This window comes from Melospiza georgiana, chromosome 1 (genome assembly GCF_028018845.1).
Source record: "Melospiza georgiana isolate bMelGeo1 chromosome 1, bMelGeo1.pri, whole genome shotgun sequence".
Classification (NCBI taxonomy): domain Eukaryota; kingdom Metazoa; phylum Chordata; class Aves; order Passeriformes; family Passerellidae; genus Melospiza; species Melospiza georgiana.
In genome coordinates, this window is record NC_080430.1 from 48,421,802 (window position 1) to 48,439,038 (window position 17,237).

The 17,237-nt window shown below is 45.2% G+C and overlaps 2 protein-coding genes across 2 annotated transcripts in view; one reads left to right on the forward strand and one right to left on the reverse strand.

Annotated features, from left to right (window-relative positions):
* Positions 1-1,380: 1,380 nt before the first annotated feature.
* Positions 1,381-11,277, reverse strand: SFRP4 (secreted frizzled related protein 4). Its single transcript, XM_058031793.1, has 6 exons — positions 10,806-11,277; positions 10,566-10,646; positions 10,410-10,475; positions 7,624-7,822; positions 4,865-4,928; positions 1,381-2,387 (listed from the first exon to the last, which is right to left on the reverse strand). Exons 1-6 carry the CDS (start codon positions 11,245-11,247, stop codon positions 2,199-2,201), a joined length of 1,041 nt encoding a protein of 346 aa, XP_057887776.1. The 5' UTR covers positions 11,248-11,277; the 3' UTR covers positions 1,381-2,198.
* A 1,701-nt stretch (positions 11,278-12,978) lies between these two features.
* Positions 12,979-17,237, forward strand: part of EPDR1 (ependymin related 1) — a 29,595-nt gene continuing 25,336 nt past the window's right edge. The window contains exon 1 of the mRNA XM_058021999.1: positions 12,979-13,247. Coding sequence (XP_057877982.1) covers positions 12,979-13,247 — 269 coding nt within the window. The remainder of the gene's footprint in view (positions 13,248-17,237) is intronic.

Consider the following 17,237-nt stretch of genomic DNA (forward strand, 5'->3'; position numbering starts at 1 on the left):
ATGTGACTGTTGCTCATTCTTTAATGGCTAACCATATATACATTTATTGGGGTACTTGAAATTGGGATCAATAGGTAATCAAAACTTAAGAACTCCTGCTACACAGTACATAAAACTATTTTAGAAGTTTTCCAGCCTTTTAGATCATGCTTACTTAAGTTAGTATTTTCAAACCTGAGTTAGTCACCTGCAAGTGAAATTCTGTCTCCTTTGATTTCCATTTCAGTTTTTCCATTTCACTGAACATTATTAAGGTTCCACCTATAGGCTGTATCTAAGCACCTACGTTTGTAGTCTGTTTTTATAGACATGTCAAATACAAAATTCCTACTAAAGTCACCATACCCTATATATGCTCAGCATTCCTGGCACCTGGGATAAATTTTAGATCTAATTCTGCAGGTATTCCATGTCAACAAAGCACTGCACCTGCCCAGAATTACCAGTAGTGCTACACTCAAAGCTCAACAATGACCATTTCTGTCGTTTTCCCCCCTCAAATTATTCTATATGCTATTATTCTATTTCTTGTAACACCTGTGTCTGTCTGTATAAAACATCGTAACTTGGCATCTATGTCCCAAATTCGGGTTAGCAAAATAACCAAGTATGATTCTGCTACCAGAATCACTCCAGCATGTTTTGCTGTGAATTTCACACATGCAAATTGGATTGGAATTTCTGTCATGGCAAAGATCAACATACTGATATGACCAATTGTTATTCCTTATGATAATCTACACAGAATTCCTTTTTTTTTTTCTGATGTAGAACTGCTCTATTATAAAAATCCTCATTTTACCAGAATTGACAAGTTCTTAGTCTTCCTGCAGGAAATCTGGAAGGTCTTTCAGGCATCTATCATGAGCTCTTCTGATCTTAATGTTGGTGATCTTCTTGCGTGTTACATGAAATTGAAATCAGAATGTATTATCTATGCTGCCTCATTAAAGTACACCTCAGAAGGAATAGCACAAATGGCACCTTGGAGTTATATTTATTAGATTTGTATCACCATTGTTGTTCTAATACGTCATACCAAAAATGTTAAATCAGTAAACTTAACACATAAATAAAATAATCTGTTTTCCTGTCGCTCTTTTCAGAGTAAGTGTTATTTTCTGATATGAAAAACTGCAGATAGCCAGTTGCTTTGAGAAGCTCATTAATAGGGACAAAGCTGGTTTATTTATTTATTTATTTATTTGATCTTAGAGAAAGGTTAGAAATATTGTATCAAATGATAAAAAGTCATCCAAAGGATTACTGAGCCACTTGAAGGCCTATCTTCTCCTTAATACTGTACAGTAGCTGTCAGTTATCTTTAGAATAAAGCTTCCATTCCAGTTTTCATAGCAAAGCAATATTACAGCAAATGTGTTACTTTTAAGAATTCTACAGATCTGTTCACTTTAATCGGTCCTTTCAAAAAAATACAGATTTTTCAATTAGATGTTTAAATATATTTGAAATTAGAACAACAGAAGCCAGCCTGAAGTACAATTTTAAAAATTAAATGTCTGCTTTGAATGCATTTTTTACTACACAAACCCACAAGATCAAATAATATCACTGTAAGCATATTTTTGGCACACTCATAAAAATAATCACATAATGCATACCCAGATGCTTAATGGTAAACTATGCTTTTGAACACTCTGAACAAGGGCTGTGATTCCAAATAGCAGATACGTTCAGCTCCAGCAGCTGCAGTCATTGCTGCCTGAGATATCTGCCAGAGGTTGCCATCCTTCTGCTGCTCCTCAGCTGCCTGGTCTAATGAGCTCTCAGCTGACTCACAGACTAACTCACCAGCTACTACACCAGCTGAGGAGAGAGAGAAACTCCATGCAGCTCTCCAACATCTGGCAGGGAAACAGACCAGGCTACTGGTACAAGGAGTAAAAACCTCTGGCAGCCATGGCTAGTTCTGTCTAGATGGGAAATCAGAGCCCAAAGATAAAGCTCAGTCAGCTGGAATATGCCTACCTCATATTAGTGCAAACCTATGCTCTATGGCTTGCAGTGACATAAAAGGATAAGCAAACCTTGTAACAGTAAAGTGCAGCAAAGAGGTCTATGTAGAAAATTACATAATTCTTTAAGTCGATGAGTTCCAGATTAATAAAACATGCTGACCAAGCCAGATTGTGACCCTTGTCGTGCAGGGAAAGTCCTTCTTTTCAGGAATTTCACACTCATACTTTTTTGGGGTTGATTTCTTTCTGGCCATTTCTTGTTTTAATGGCCTTTTTGGGGCCACTGATCAGTGGGTTGGTGTTCTTGGTTTGCGGTTTCAGGGCTCCACTCTGACCACTGCGTCCCGAATTCTGGCTCTTACTGCGCGCAGTTCGCCGCTTCTGTTCTTGCAGTCTCTGTTCCCACCGCTGTAGAAACACAGCAGACAAAGAGGATGAGTTAGGGAAGGACATAATCACAAATAATTGCATGCTAATCAAAGCTACCCAGAACCACTGATGCTAGTGCTACCTTTAACAGCCTCATGCTCTATATTGCAAGGCCATTGATGTCAGCATGTAATGGCTATTTGCAGGGAGTGTGTTCTAGGTTAGAGGGACACCAGTTGATGGAAATGACAATTGCCCATCTCATGTGCATGCTGCATGTGAGTGCCTTCTCAGAAATAGAGGGGAGCTGGCATCATGCCATCAAAAAGTCAGGACCAGCACATTGGAGCTCCTTCGTAAGGCTCTTCCTTGCTGTCTTGCTGGGTGAGCTACTTGACTTTTCCTCAGAAAAGTCTACAGGAATCAAACCATCCATTCACAATATGCATTTATGCACACAGTCACAAGGGGAGCTAGCATTTACTTTCTGCTTCTGCTTTTCCCTGGGATGGAAAGGACTGGGCACGAACAAGCTTATGCTATGGACAGGCAATAGCAATGATCACAGTGAAACCATAGTGTTGAGAGTTGCAATAGCATGGTTTGAATAATGCACCTGCAGCTTTGTTCAGCAGCATCCCCAAGAAATTTTGAAAAGCACTGATAACAGCTGTCAGATTTTCATATCCAATAATGCGGTAGTTACAAAATAGGTTTTTACAGTTAAGTTTGACTGGTCAACTCTCCAAAACATGGAGGGGATCCATAAAACAGCAACAGAGGCTGCAGACTTTCACATCTAGGAACAGAAATACCTACTTTAAGGAAAACAAGGTAGGCAGTAGAACCCAGAAAGGATCTCACCTCTCCCCTCCATTATCTTTCCCTTCTTCAATTGCTAAAGGCAGCAGATTTACCCAGTGATCAGAGCAAGAGAAATGTTCTCCAGCTTGCCTATTCAATATCTCTGCACTGACTTTGTTGAAGCTCAGACTCTTGTCCTGGCTACAGAAAAAGACCAGCAATGTTGTGGTTATGTTAACAACTGTCTTCTGTGGTTGACAGACAGCTCAAAACATCCATTGTAAGTGGTAACTCTACACAAAATTTGGATGCAAGTCTTCAGAAATGAATGATGGGCATTAAAATGAAGCCTCTGTGATACCTAACTTCATACCGGCTCTGTGTGGTCAGAGTTATTTTATTCATGTTTATAAAACCAAAACTATCAGCAGACATTTAGTTGTATCCCACTCAAGTATGTTTAAATGAGGATTTAGTTTCTGAAACTACTAATATGAGAGGAAATTACATGTGCTTTGAAGGACATTTTTTTTGGCAGTCGTGCATCTATTTGACAATCTGAAAACTAATGCCCAAACATGATTCAAGACACAATTAGAAATGACAAAACAGTGTGAGGAGGTGACTAAAACACAATGTGCGCCAGCAACAGGCCATTAAGTTGACAGCTAAAGGATTTCAGGAATCGAAGTCATATGTCAATGTTCTTCTAAATCCTACATGGCATCCTCTGCAACTGCCATGTATTTATTTTTTAAAGATTTAAAGCATGTTTTCTTTTCCACACATAGGTTTCAGATGAGTAAGGGAAGAGGGTAGGAGAGAAGCATTGAATGCAATTTCCTGAAAGAAGCTGGTCTGTAATCTAAAAGCTTTTTCTTATGGATTCCTACATCTCTTTTCCTCCTATCAACTGCCAATCAACTCACAATTAAAACACACATGTATGTCCTTAAATACACATGTATGTCCTTAATGCTCTGAAAACCTTTCTGAACTCCAAAAATAATTTTCTTCCATGTTTAAAACTGGGAGGAAGAATCAGACCTTCTCTCAATGCATCCTTCCCTTGCATTAAAAAGAGGAGTTTACAAGCAGAGAGTGATATCAAGTGTTATCCTGAAGCCACAAGAAGCAGGGGCATCTGCTGTGCTTGCCACCCATGTCTCTATACTAAAGACTTTTCCTCCCAGTGTTTCCTGAATCCAGAGAGACAATGCCCAATCCCTTGGGTGGGTCTTAGTAGGGAGTACTTGGTGAGAAGTGTGTGTCTCTAGCCTGTAATCTTTAATGCAGCAAAAAAACATTAATCCAGTGCAGAGGATTTTAACTCCCTTTCTCAACTAATGTGGGCTATGTACTCATCTGCATATCACCTTCACTTTCATATCTTCGCTCCTTGTGGTAGCAGGGAAATGAAAGAAATTCCTAGAGACATTACTGTAAGAAACCAGAGTTCATACAAAGATCCTCCCACAGGGTAAAATTAAAGAGAAAAAAAAAATTAGAGACCCTAAACCACAAGATTAAAGTATTCAAATTTTCACTTATACTTGGGTAACTATGAGGGCTGAAAATGTTCAGGTGAGAATAATGACACCCAGTGGAGTTACAGATATCTTAAAGTCATCAAAGTTAATCAATACTGAAGTGAAACAAAGGTGTTTAACTTTTTATCAAGAACCTCAGCATTCTTTTCTTTTTGTATTTACCTTAAATCTTCTGTTTAGTTGGTCCTTCCATTTTTCAACTAGACACCCATCAAGAAGCATCAACCTGAAATTAAGAAATACACACAAATTATAGGTATTTCTAATTTTAATTCCTGAGATGTCATTCCAGATGATTTGATACAGATTGGGGTTGAAATGCACCCACAGGTACTGGTACTGACAGGTTTTATGGATGGGATGATGGGATACCATATGTTTCTCTGTGTATTTGTGTGAAGAGTAGATTCAACTGATACATTTTACTTCTGACTTTAAAAAAGAAGCTGTTTCACGCGCACCATAGCTGAAAAACAGTAATATAATTATATGATCACTTACAATTGTACCCCTTTCTACCTATAAATACATGAGGATGGCAGTATGTGTTTCCTACATCTAACTCCTTAATGAGTGCTTTAAGGTGAATTTGGAAGATGTATGATTAGTGATACTTGCCATACTTGCCTACCAGTGAAATCCAGCTAGCTCCTGCATGAAAACACTGAGTCTAGCTGTTATGAAATAAACAAAACAAAAATGTGACTATTAAATATATATGCCTTAAACAGCTCCTAAAGCAGCTTATTCTAAAGCAGTCTTATGTCACACCTTCCACATTCCAGCCCAGTGACAACTTTTGGGGTTTTTTAGTCGCTTGGTTGGTTGGTTGGTTGGTTGAGATACCAGGCCTTAACATGCCCTAATATAAATTCCACTAAAATTCTGGTTGTACTTAGACACCAGTGCTGGCTGGAAACATCAAGACACAGTTATAAATGCACACAACATCACACAGCACTGTTGTGGCTGGTGAAGGTTAAATAGTGTAGCAGGACCTGACCTCCAATTGCTATGAACAGCATCAGTGCTCTTAGCAGCTCAAACACAGTACAAAATGCTGCCTCCTGTAGTCATTAGCCTCTGTGCATCCAGTTTGACCAAACATAAAAGGTCTAATGTGAGTGCAAACCTTGGAGAATCAGGACCAATATGCTGTAAATTTCTTTCCAAAGAGAAATTAGACAACTAACATAATAGGATTGATGCCAAGGCCATGCTGCCATGGATGAAACCACAACATGGGGTACATCTGGCACAGCTTTGTTCAGGTCAAATTATCCAGTGAGGCTCTAACCCAAACAACAGGCAATAGGTATTTTGCCATTGACTGCAGAGGAGGTACAGCTTCCACTCATTCTGCCTCTGTCATTTTAAAAAACTGCTGTAACTCAAAACCTTCTGTTTTCCTGCCACTGAGTTCAACAGGAAGCACATATAATAGTTTATGTTTCTTTTTCAAATCCACTTTAGTACACTATATGAAATTAAAAACCTCAATGACCTTTAAAAACCATCACAAGACATTTAGTGAATCACGTGTTTTTTCCATAATAATGGAGATGCTGATTGTGATCTTTGACTTATGAAATCTCCCTTTCCTAACAGCCTCCAGAGGATCCTCTGCAACCCAGAACTCCTCCACCGCCGTTCTGGTCATAGTCCTTCTACATGAGTCAGAGCTTGTATCCCTAAAATCACTAACACAAAGACAAGGCTCCACATTAATATTTGTGAAATACTTCCAGACCTAGAGGGGCAAAGAGATGAGTAGTAATATAATACTCTGTCTGCTCACAAGACAAAAACAAGACAAAGCAGTAAGATATCAGATGGCAAATTTTAGAAACACCTATAAAATGCTCCCAAAATATCAACATAAAGCTCATTAAAATTATGGGCATGGCCCACCACGTCCCACATGTGGATGTTCCGTGGTCCTTACAAGTGTGTGTGGCCAATTAACAGTAACATCACAGTATGCAAAACCAGCCTGCACATTTTACAGACAGCCTTGCTTCCCAACTACAACACACAGGCCTACACAAAACCAGTAACACCACAACCTGCTCTGCTGGCATCTACTGATGCGCTTGGGGTGCTAATGTGGATGGGATGTCCCCTTCTGCCTCAAGGAACCAGGGAGAAAAGGGAGCTGTGATTCATCACTCCTTCCCATCCAAGCCAGCATGCTGGATTTCCTTCCATGCCTGGGGCTAGGCTGACTGCCAGATGAAAGGTCTGGTAAAGTTAGTTTTGTTTTGTTTTTAATTTTAATCATACAGCAGGACTGGCAAGCTGCTCTGAGAGTATTTACTTTTCATCTGCCATCCGGGAGCTGGAGCTCCAATGGCTGCAGCTTTGGCTGGTCCCGGTACGGCTGCGGGATCAGAAACATCTCGTTGATGGCACTGGTCCAAAGTATGGACAGGCCAGGGGAGAAGGCCTGGCTCTGACTCCAGCAGTTCTGCTGACAGAGGATGTGTATCATCATCTGCCCACTCCCCTGGTGAGGAAGAACAGTGCCTTCCACGTGGTCCTGCCAACACAGACCATCATCTACAGCCACTCCTGGGCTTGTTGCACACAAAGCAACTCATGCCTATGGAAAGTTGTCCTGAAAAAACACTCCCAAGCTGGAGGTGACGGAACTGCTGCATGATGCTTTATCAATATGCTGTCAGCACCTAATGCCACCAGATTTTATGTTCTTTGTGTGAGTCAAATTTTGTAAACACATCATGGCATGGAGCTAAGGCTGATGAAGTGGAGAAAGTCAGCTCTGAAGGTAATGGAAACATGTACATGTATGTATGAGTTATCCTAAAACAAGCCCGTGATGAGGAAGAGAGATTTACTGGTACTCCTTCCCATCCATCACAGCCAGCTCTAACACTTTTCTGCAACACATCATGGCTCACCTTGAGCGCCACTCATAGCACATGATGAGAACATCCTGCTTTGGTTGAAGAGGTGGGCACTGGCAGGAGGAATTTGTAAGAAGAGGCACTTGGGACAGAGGAATTGGTGTTGAAGACTTGAGTATGTCTTTGACTTCAACCACAGTGGTTATCTCGTTGCAGTTCCCTCTTTCTACGCTTTTTACTTTAGCGTGAATGACTGCAAATAGAAAAACAGAGGAGTGAGAACAATAAACAGTCTTGGAAATTTAAGCATCTCAAAATTAAATAAAATATATTGCATTGGAAGCTGTTGTTTTTGTTGTGAAACTAGAACTACTTCTGCCTGTGTGGGCATGAACAGTGGCTTAGAATAACAGAGGCCTGATCTCAATTTGGTTTTCAGTAGGACTGTTGACAACTGTAAAATTAAACATGTGCTTAAATCTTTGCCAGATCAGGCCAACCGATCTTGCCTGGAATCACACACACAAACAGCTCCTTCAACTCGGACTTGAAGAACCCTCTGCATAAATCTAAGCCATTCTCCAGACACATCTGGCTATTTCCGATTAAGTAATGAATAATTTACCTCACAGACAGTTGCCATGAATTCAGTCTTTTCAATAATAAAATCACTTCCCGTAGATTGTAACCACGAAATATAGTCTTTTCTTGAATATAAGAAACAAGGGAAGGCTAGAAGCAATAGTCAAAAAACTAAGAGGCTTAGGATTTCCATTATTTACTTGAGCAATACCTTTTTTCATCTTTTGCCTTTGGATTCTCTACCAATAGTGAGATCCTTATATAAATGAGACACTGAAAAAGGCTGTTCTGACTGTGAATGCACAATCATTTGTATTTTTACCTTTCATTGAGGAAAACTGCATGTCTGCACAGATGCAAGAAGGTGAAGCACTGTAGGTTGCTCTGAAATGATCCCTGGGCTAGCTTTGTACCTACAAAACTCTGGCATCACCTACCACTCCAGCACTTCATCTCTTCTCTCTTGTGAGAAATACCAGATTTAATAAATTAAGTATGATTTTTACATAAAGGATTTTGTCTCTAGGAAACGTCAAAATAGAAAGGGTTCTACTGTCCAAAAATTCCTCAGTGAAAGAAGGATGAGAAGTGTATAGACCACAGGGTGATCAGTCTGCCCCTGCCAGCCACGGGGTCAAAAGCCTCCACATGAACCTCATAACATTCGGAATAAACTTCACGCAATGAAAACAGAAGACCAGCACTGTTAATGCAGTCTGGGGTTTATGTGCTACCTTTATCAGGACACGTATAACAGACACAAAAAGTGAGGAATTTCAGTTTTGGAGACTCACAATCCATTTTCAAGTCTGTTTGGTACAACTGAAAGTACAATTTGGCTGTATGTCTTATTTTAAAGGTTTTCAGAAAAAAAAAGATTGATTTTCAACTCATTAAATCTTGTCCCTCAATTCATTTTCCATATAAATAGGTCTATTTATCTCACAGGGTGCTGAATAAAAACTTACATCTCAAAAACAAAATCTTGATTTCACAAATTCAATGGAATTAAATTTTGGACCCTGACATACAGGTTCTACTCAAGGAATACTCCTACTGAAACCACTGGAATCAGAATTTACACAGCTAATAACTGTATTTCATTTTGGAACAGACATTTGATATCACTACTTTTCATATGTTTCAGGCAACTACAGAAAATCATTGTTCCACCTGAACGTATTTCTATGTTGTACTGACAGATCAAAGAATTATATAAAAAGAATAAGTCATGTAAAAGCACCAAAATGCTATAATGAACAAAAATTGTACAATTACCTAAGCTAGAGGTTCACCTTGATTATTCCCACCAAACATGCTAGCAAAGAAGCAAATAGCTACAAACTTGCTTAATTTGATATCAAACAAATAGGAACTGAACTATATTATAACCCTCCTGCAGAAGAACTAGATAAATGATTGGGAAAAAAACCTGCCATTGAGAAAATACCCACAAAGTGCAAAATGAAGCAATACTGCATAAAAAATTCATAGTTAATAGGGGCTTTGTATTGACACTAGGTTTAATTTGGCATTTATCTAATCTTAATTGAAGTTCTTCCTGACTCACACCATCAGAAAGCTGAGGCAGGGGGAAGCCGAGGGGAAAGAGGGCTGAATACTTATTTTTGTTGCCAATATGTCACCCAACATATAATAAAACTATCAGCTATCTCCGTGGCTGGATGGTGCAAATTGTCACTGAATTCAGTTAATCTCTGACAATTCTGCACCAGCCAGAACTCAGGCTAATAAGTTAAAGCATATACAAATTTCTAAAAACTTTTTACTTTGCTGCAGCTGGTTCACATTTACGAGTTTTATTTGGGTAGAAAACCCCTGTTTATTCTACCTGCTGGATGAGAACAGGAGCTGGCCAAGTCATCGCACTCACATCAGGCATAACTGCTTTTACTATTTACTAGAGTGACCTTTGCAGCAGGAACCACCCCTTCTGTGGAGCAGAAGGGCGCACATTACTGACATTTCACTGCATTTGTCAGAAACACACCATCATCTGTGCCATTACTACTACTGCCTGCACATGGTGCGCGCTACAGCTGGATTTTGGAAGAGGACAGCTAGGTATTCCCTTGGCAAACACCCACTTGGAAAGGCTGCGTTGGAGCAGTCTTCCCACGCCACACTTGCTGGATGGTGCCTCGTGTGGGTTCAGCACCCACACAGAGCTGCCTAACTTGCAGGGACACAAGGAGGATGTGGGGCAGGCAAAGTGAAGCATCTCCCCATGCACTTACTGTAGCTGTAGTTCTTGGCCAAGTAGGTTGACAGCGTAGGCTTTGTCTTTTTGCACCTGCACCGCTCTTCAAGGGAAGAGAAGGGAGAAAGGTTGAGAGGTGTCAGAGGGACCCTGTCTCCAGGGAGGTGGAGGCGGGGGATCGTCCTAGGCTCACCCTGGCCACGGCTCCTGCAGTCAGGCTCCAGGGGTCTGTCCGGCACCATAAAGCCCTGTGTGAAGTCCGTCCACTTCACATCTGCAAACAGAGGCGCGTCAGGGAGTGAACACTGTCGGTAGAGGCTCCAGGTCTGGAGCGTGGGGGTCCCGCAGCCCCCCCGTCCCAGCCCGGGGCGTCCCGCGGGGGTGGAGGGAGTCCTCCCTCCCACCTCTCGCTGCCTGCCCCCAGGGTTCTCACCCTCCGGCACGTCGGTGACGATGGCCTCGGGGGAGATGCAGACGCCGCGGTCGTAGACGGGGAGGTCGTCGCAAGCCAGGCTCTCGGGCCAGCTGTGGTTGTAGCGGCGCATGATGGGCTCGCAGCCGTCGCGGGCGCGCTGGCAGACGGAGCGGCACGGCTTGATGGGGTCGTAGAGAAACTCCAGGGTGCAGATAGGGGCGTACATGGCGCAGAGGAAGAAGGACAGGACCGGGCTGCAGCCGGTGGCCACCAGCTCCTCGTACTGTTCGATAGCGAGGACGGCGTTTTCCTGGGTGCTGTGGTGGAGGTGGTTGGGCATGCGGGTGATATTCCAGGGCATGGAGCGGCACATGGGGATGCGCACCGCCTCGCACGGCGCGCCCTGCGCCCGCGGGCTCACCCGCAGCCACAGGGACACCGCCACCAAGGCGCGCAGCATCCTCTTCCTCCTCCTTCTCCTCCTTGTCCGCCGCCGCCCGCCGCCGCCCCGCGGGTCCCGGCGGCCGAAGGGCGCGGAGCGGCGCTGCCTCCCGGAGCCCGGCTGCAGTCAAGTCGCGGGAGCCGCCGCGCCGACAGCCATGGACATCGCGGGACCGCATTTATACCAGTGGCACGAGTGACGTGGGGCCGATCGCGCTCCCTTGGCAGCCCCGCTCCTCCGGGGGGTGGGGGGTGTGCGTGTATGTGTGCGTTTTGCTGTGCAGGCACGGTGACATCACCTCCACCCCGTTTAATCCCCCGGCGACATCACTGCGTCTCTCGGCCGCCGCTCCAGCTCCGTTTCAGTTTTCATCTGTGTCATAAATTCCTTCAGGTGGAAGGGGGGCGAGGGGGAGGGAAGGAAACCCAAACCACACGGTTCTGCCGCGGGGCTCTGCGCTCCGGCGCGGGGAGAGGGAAAGCCACGGTAGGAACCGCGGCTTCTTCCCCTGGGGCTGAGCTTTACACGCCGCGTTTTCTCAAGGGAGAAGAAACTTTTTGCGGGCTTGAGGGAGTTCCGGCGGCTGTTCCCGACGCCTCCAGGGGGTTGCAGAATTCCCTCCATGAGCTCGGCACGGACGGGGAAAGGCGTGAAGCGCACGGGCTGACAGACGGGGTGGTGGCTGCGGCCCGGTTTGCTCGGGACAGAGGAAGCGGCGGCGGCCGGGCCGAGACGGGAGCGGGCGGCGGGGCCGCTGTGGGGCTGCTGTGCGGCCAGTCACTCCGCCGCCCCGCTCCCCCAGCCGCTGTCCCACACCAATCGTATCTGCATACGAGCGGAATAAGGGTTTTCAGAGTTTTCCCAACCTGTTTTTTTATTTTCCTTTCCTTGGTGTTCCACGGCCACGCGCCCCTGGTGCAGAGGAGTGGCGGGGCCAAAGGGCTCCCTCACCGCTCACAGCCCACCTGTGTTCCCCCTTGCACGGAAAGACCTCCGGGCCCGTTCTTCCCTGTGGGAAATGCCGCTCCCCAGTCTTTGAGGGACCCGCTGAGATAAAAAGATTAACCCAATGTCAGGTTATCCCAGTGACCTGAGAGAGCCGCAGCGTGGCTCTGAGGTACCTGCCCTGGCCGGGTACCGTGGTGCCACCGGTGTTCCCCCTGGCAGATGCAGCAGAGCTGCAGGGACGCAGCACCTGTGGGGCACGGGCCTCCCCTTCCTTTAGTGGGTGAGGAAAGCACATCCAGGAACACAACAGATGATACACCTAAGAGGGCAGTGGGAGATGAAGGAATGCATGTGGTGAAAGAATGCTTGGTGACACCGTCTGTCCGTGGGGAGGCACTGAAATGCCCCCCTCGAGGGCAACATTAGAGCCGTTTGTCCCAGCAGGTCACTCCTGTTCGCGTATCCTCTCCCTTCCCAGGCTCACGCAGAGTGCCCAGCGCTTGGAGCTCGCAGCTGCCCCTCTGGGCAGCCCTGGCGGAGCCGTGGGTACGGCCAGGGCGCCCAGACCCTGCCGGCTCAGGGGAGGGAGGCCTGGGAGGGCGAGGGTCCCTGTCGCCTGTCAGCGCGCTGCCTCGTGCCCCGCCGGCGTCCGGGCGCTGCGGCGGCGGGCGCCTCTCGCCTCTGAGGTGATGCGGGTTTGGAGGCGGGCCGCCCCCGCCCCCCGGCACAGCCTGCGCGCCCGCCCGCCTGCGCGCCGTGCGGGGCGGCCGTGCGCCGAGGCAGCGCGGCGCGGAGCGGAGCATGGCGCGGCCGGCGGCCGGGCAGCAGCTGCGCCCGGGGCCGGGGCCGCCGCTGCGTCTGCTCCTGCTGCTGGGCGTCCTCCTGCTGCGCGGCGGAGCGGCGGCGGCGGCGGGGGCCGAGCCGTGCCAGGCGCCGCGGCAGTGGGAAGGGCGCACCGTGTTCTACGAGCACGGCTCGGGCCGCAACACGCGGGCCGCCGTCTCCTACGACGGCCCCAACCAGCGCCTCCGCATCCTGGAGGAGAGGAAGGCGCTCATCCCCTGCAAGAAGTAGGTGGCGGCGAGACCTGCGGCCGGGCCGGGCCGGGCGGGGCGGTGAGGGTCGGCACGGAGCCCGCAGGCGCCTCCCGGGGGGTGTGCGGTGATGCCAAGCCGGGAAGGGGGGTCTCCCTCGGGCCCGCCGTGCCGGCGGCTCCTCCCCTGCGTGAGTCGGGGCCGGCGGGGGCTGGGAACAGCTGGCGCTAGGAAACCTGTCACCAGCATGGCTTGGATCCTTGTAGATATATGTGTATGTATTTGTATATATATATCTCCGTGTAGATGTATGTGTATATATATGGAGAGATTTATGATCAACGGTGTCAGCTTTTTACCTTTAGAAGTACTCTCCTCCTCCCAGCTGTTTTGTTACTCAAATGGAATTTGAAATGAATCCAAAAATTTGTGGTATAATGGGTATCATGAGATATAATGAAGAGGCTACACTCAAACATGTGAGTAACTTTATGGAATAAGGAAGGAGGCTTTAGCTCAGTAATTTGCTAACAAGTTTGAGTTACAAGTTCTCTGGGCCTTCTTGGTCCTTCTCAGTGCTTGGTCCTAAGTCAGTGCCAGGGTGTCAGGATGCATCCATTACCTGTGGTACAGTGTATTCATTCCCATTGCACAGCCCTGCAAGACCTTCCTGTTCTTCATTTATACAGGATGTATCCGTTAAGCCCATAACTAATCCCAAAAAAGTCCCTGTGTCATTGTCTGTTTCTTGATTTGCTGAAAAACAAACATAGAAAAAAGCTGACTGAAGAAGAGCCTATTTTTCCTTCCTCAGCCTGCCAAGCTCAGTTCGGGTGGAAGAACTGATGGGCCTAGAGAGGCCTTCCTGAGTGAGACATTTCTGGCTACTGAGTGTCAGTCACTTTCAGACAACATGACAAAACATTCCTGCCAGTGTGAGAGTAGCAGGTCTGTGCATACCTCTGCTCTCCCACCTATGAATTGTTCAAATAATAGTGCATCCGTCCTGGGGATGTGTGAGACAAGGTAATGACCAGCCTACAAATGCTGTGTCATCCAAACTAATGGTCACTCCTGTTAAAAGATCAATATTCCTTTTTCCTGCTGTTTTTTTTCCCTGACAGTCAATTTCATACCAACATCGCACAGTAATTGTTTTAATCTTTCCAAAGCACGTGCTCTTCTGTGATCCTTTTCTCTCCAAATCCCCTGACACTTGTAGAACTGTTTTGTGTGTTTCATTTTCAGGCTTAACTGTCCCTCATTGTCAGCTTTTTTCATTACTGTTTTTGCATAGGAGCCATGTGAAGAATGTTTAAAGCAACATAGAGGTGTTTGCTGGTGGTCTGCTGACATACAGCATGGAGTCTGACACTCGCCATGGGGTGCTCATGTTGCCTTATTCTGCAAGTCCTAGGTTAACTTTAATGTTTGACAAGCATAAAACTCTGCTGCAAAGCCTGACACAAGTCTTTTTCTAGCTTCTAAGTTGTACTACGCTCATTTTTTCAAGCTTGTGTTTACTTTATTTGAAAACTTTATTTTAAGATTGAATAATTACTCTACATTTTAGACTGTGGGCCAGATTTTGTCTTTTTCCAAGATCTTATCTTTTTACATTTTTGATAAATACCTGCTGTGGATGCAGTTTTGTCTGGGTTGGTAGCACTAGAAAGAGGCAGAGTGCACATAGGTGTGCTTGTTGATTTCTCCTATATTAAATTTTTGTTGTAGACAAATTTCTGACCTCTGAGGTCTTGAATTTTCCTCCCATCCAAAGTTGGAGAGGGATTGATTTTGTTATATGGGCAGTAGTGTCTGCTCAGGGCATGACCCAAGCTTCCATTTAATTCTACAGAAGGTCTCCCTTTGGTTTCAGTATGTGTTGGATCAGGTCTAGAATTGTGATCACAACTTCATTTCAGTGTGAACACAGTGACTTGTAAACCAAAGTTTTCAAAAGTCAGAGGCAAAGGGATTTATCCTGTCTTTTGAAAAATAACCTCTCCTCCACCCTGTTTTGACATTGACAAGAAAGGGGTAATTATGCTGAGGCAGTGAGTACAAAATCAACAAGAAAATCAACAAGAAAAATAGTGCTGCCCTGGTCTGTGAGGAAATTTCAGTCTAAATTCTCACATTTTGCTCCTATCAGATGTAACTTATGTGCAGCGATCAGGGTTGGCCAACAACCACATTTTCCTACAGAGCATTTTCTGAAGCTTGCAAATGTGGACCTTAATCAGACACAGCCCTGTTTGAGTTATTGGCTGAGGTTAATCAAGGACACAAAGATTTGCCTGTGTGGAATGGCTTGCAGGCTCATAACCGCAGGAAAACATGAAACTTTCAGGTTTTATTGTAGATCTATGTTTCAAATTCATGTGTTCTGCCATGTGGCATTTTCATACCTACATCAGCCCAGTAAAACATACCTACCTCAACTCCAGACCAGTAGCCATAAGCTAAACACCCAGTTGCTGCTTCATTAACATCACTTCTTTGTCCATCAGTTGTTTTGAGATCACCTGAGATGGAGTGACCACATTGGTAAAGACTGCCCATTCCCCATTGTCCAGCTGCACTGTGTCACCTGCCACCTGGGCACACACCTCGCTTGCCAGACAACCAGCAGAGCCAGTTCATTAGGGAAGTCATAGCTGTGGTTCCAGAAAACCAGCTTGTTGGGTGGGTTTTTCACATAATTGGCTCCTGCACTCTGGCTCAGAGTGTAAAAACCACCAGCAGTGATCCTAGGCTGAGATTTTTCAAGGAGAACCTATTCCAGTTGGATTCATTTCTGGGCTTTCTTTTTCACTTTTACAGACCCAGCCGTAGCTACACTCTGCTTCTTTTGTTTTCTCCAGCATGCCTTGCCCTGCTGCTTATTGACCCTTCAGGATCAAATTTTTGGGGATAGACAGGGTGGGCAGAGACAATCTTAAAGTTTTGTGTGGTGCTCAGCTGATACTGATAGCAGAAGAGAAAAGAAAACAAACATTGAGTATGTTGTGCTGTTTCCTGTTTGGACTAGGTCATTCCTGGTATAATGTGAAATGGGAGCACTTGAAGCAGCTCCTTAGACCTCTTGAGGCAAAGCTGAGTTCCTGCTGTTAAAAACAGAACATGTTTTTTAGTCCTTTATGGCCTACTATATGAAGTTACTTCCTCTTGTGCTCTCTGGATGTTAAACCTTCCTCACTCTTGTTCAACCCTCTGTTGGCTTTTATCCCAGGACACTTACAAAATAGGTAGCAGTCACCAGCATGGTTTTCAGATGGAGCAGGACCTTCTTTTTGAGGTAACTTCAAATGCTGTAGGTTTGAGTGTGTCATCTCTGCAAACTGGTGCGAAATCCTGGCACAAAGAAGTCCAGACAAAAAAATCCTACTGACTGCACTGTGGCCAGTGCAGAACTTCGTGTCGTCCATCACCTTTCATTTTCTTGGCGAAACAGAGCAAGGGTTGTGCTCTTCAGCACTACTGAAGCCACTCAACAGGTGTTAGTGCTCAGTTATGAAGAAAGGAAAGCATGAAGTGAGGAGCAGAGCAGAAATAGTACAGGTGGTGTTTGAGAGCTGGAGTGTTACTTGCCATATGCTGTGTTCACAGAGTTTCACACTTATCTTCCATACTGTTTTCCACAGAGTGATTTTCAGGGAAGGCCCAATAACATACTGTCTTATGAGAAATATGATGGTGGGAAGAAAAAAATTTCCATGTGGTCAAGAAAGTGAGTAGGAGGAAGAAAATGCTTTTTGTTTTTTCTTCTATGCATGTATTTTAACATTAACCTCCTTGGCCTGTTGTACTGTACTCAGCACATTGAGATGCCTGTATATTTGCAACTGTCAGGGTTAGTGTCTTAAAAACTGTAGCTGCACAGCAGAAAAACAATCAGGAGATGTCGTGTGATTCAGAGTTAATTTTAAAACCGAACTGCATGTTGTTAATTTCTTTAGTTCCATCATATTTGCAAAATATAGACACAGTTAAGGGGATAAACTCCTCACCTGGCCACACAAA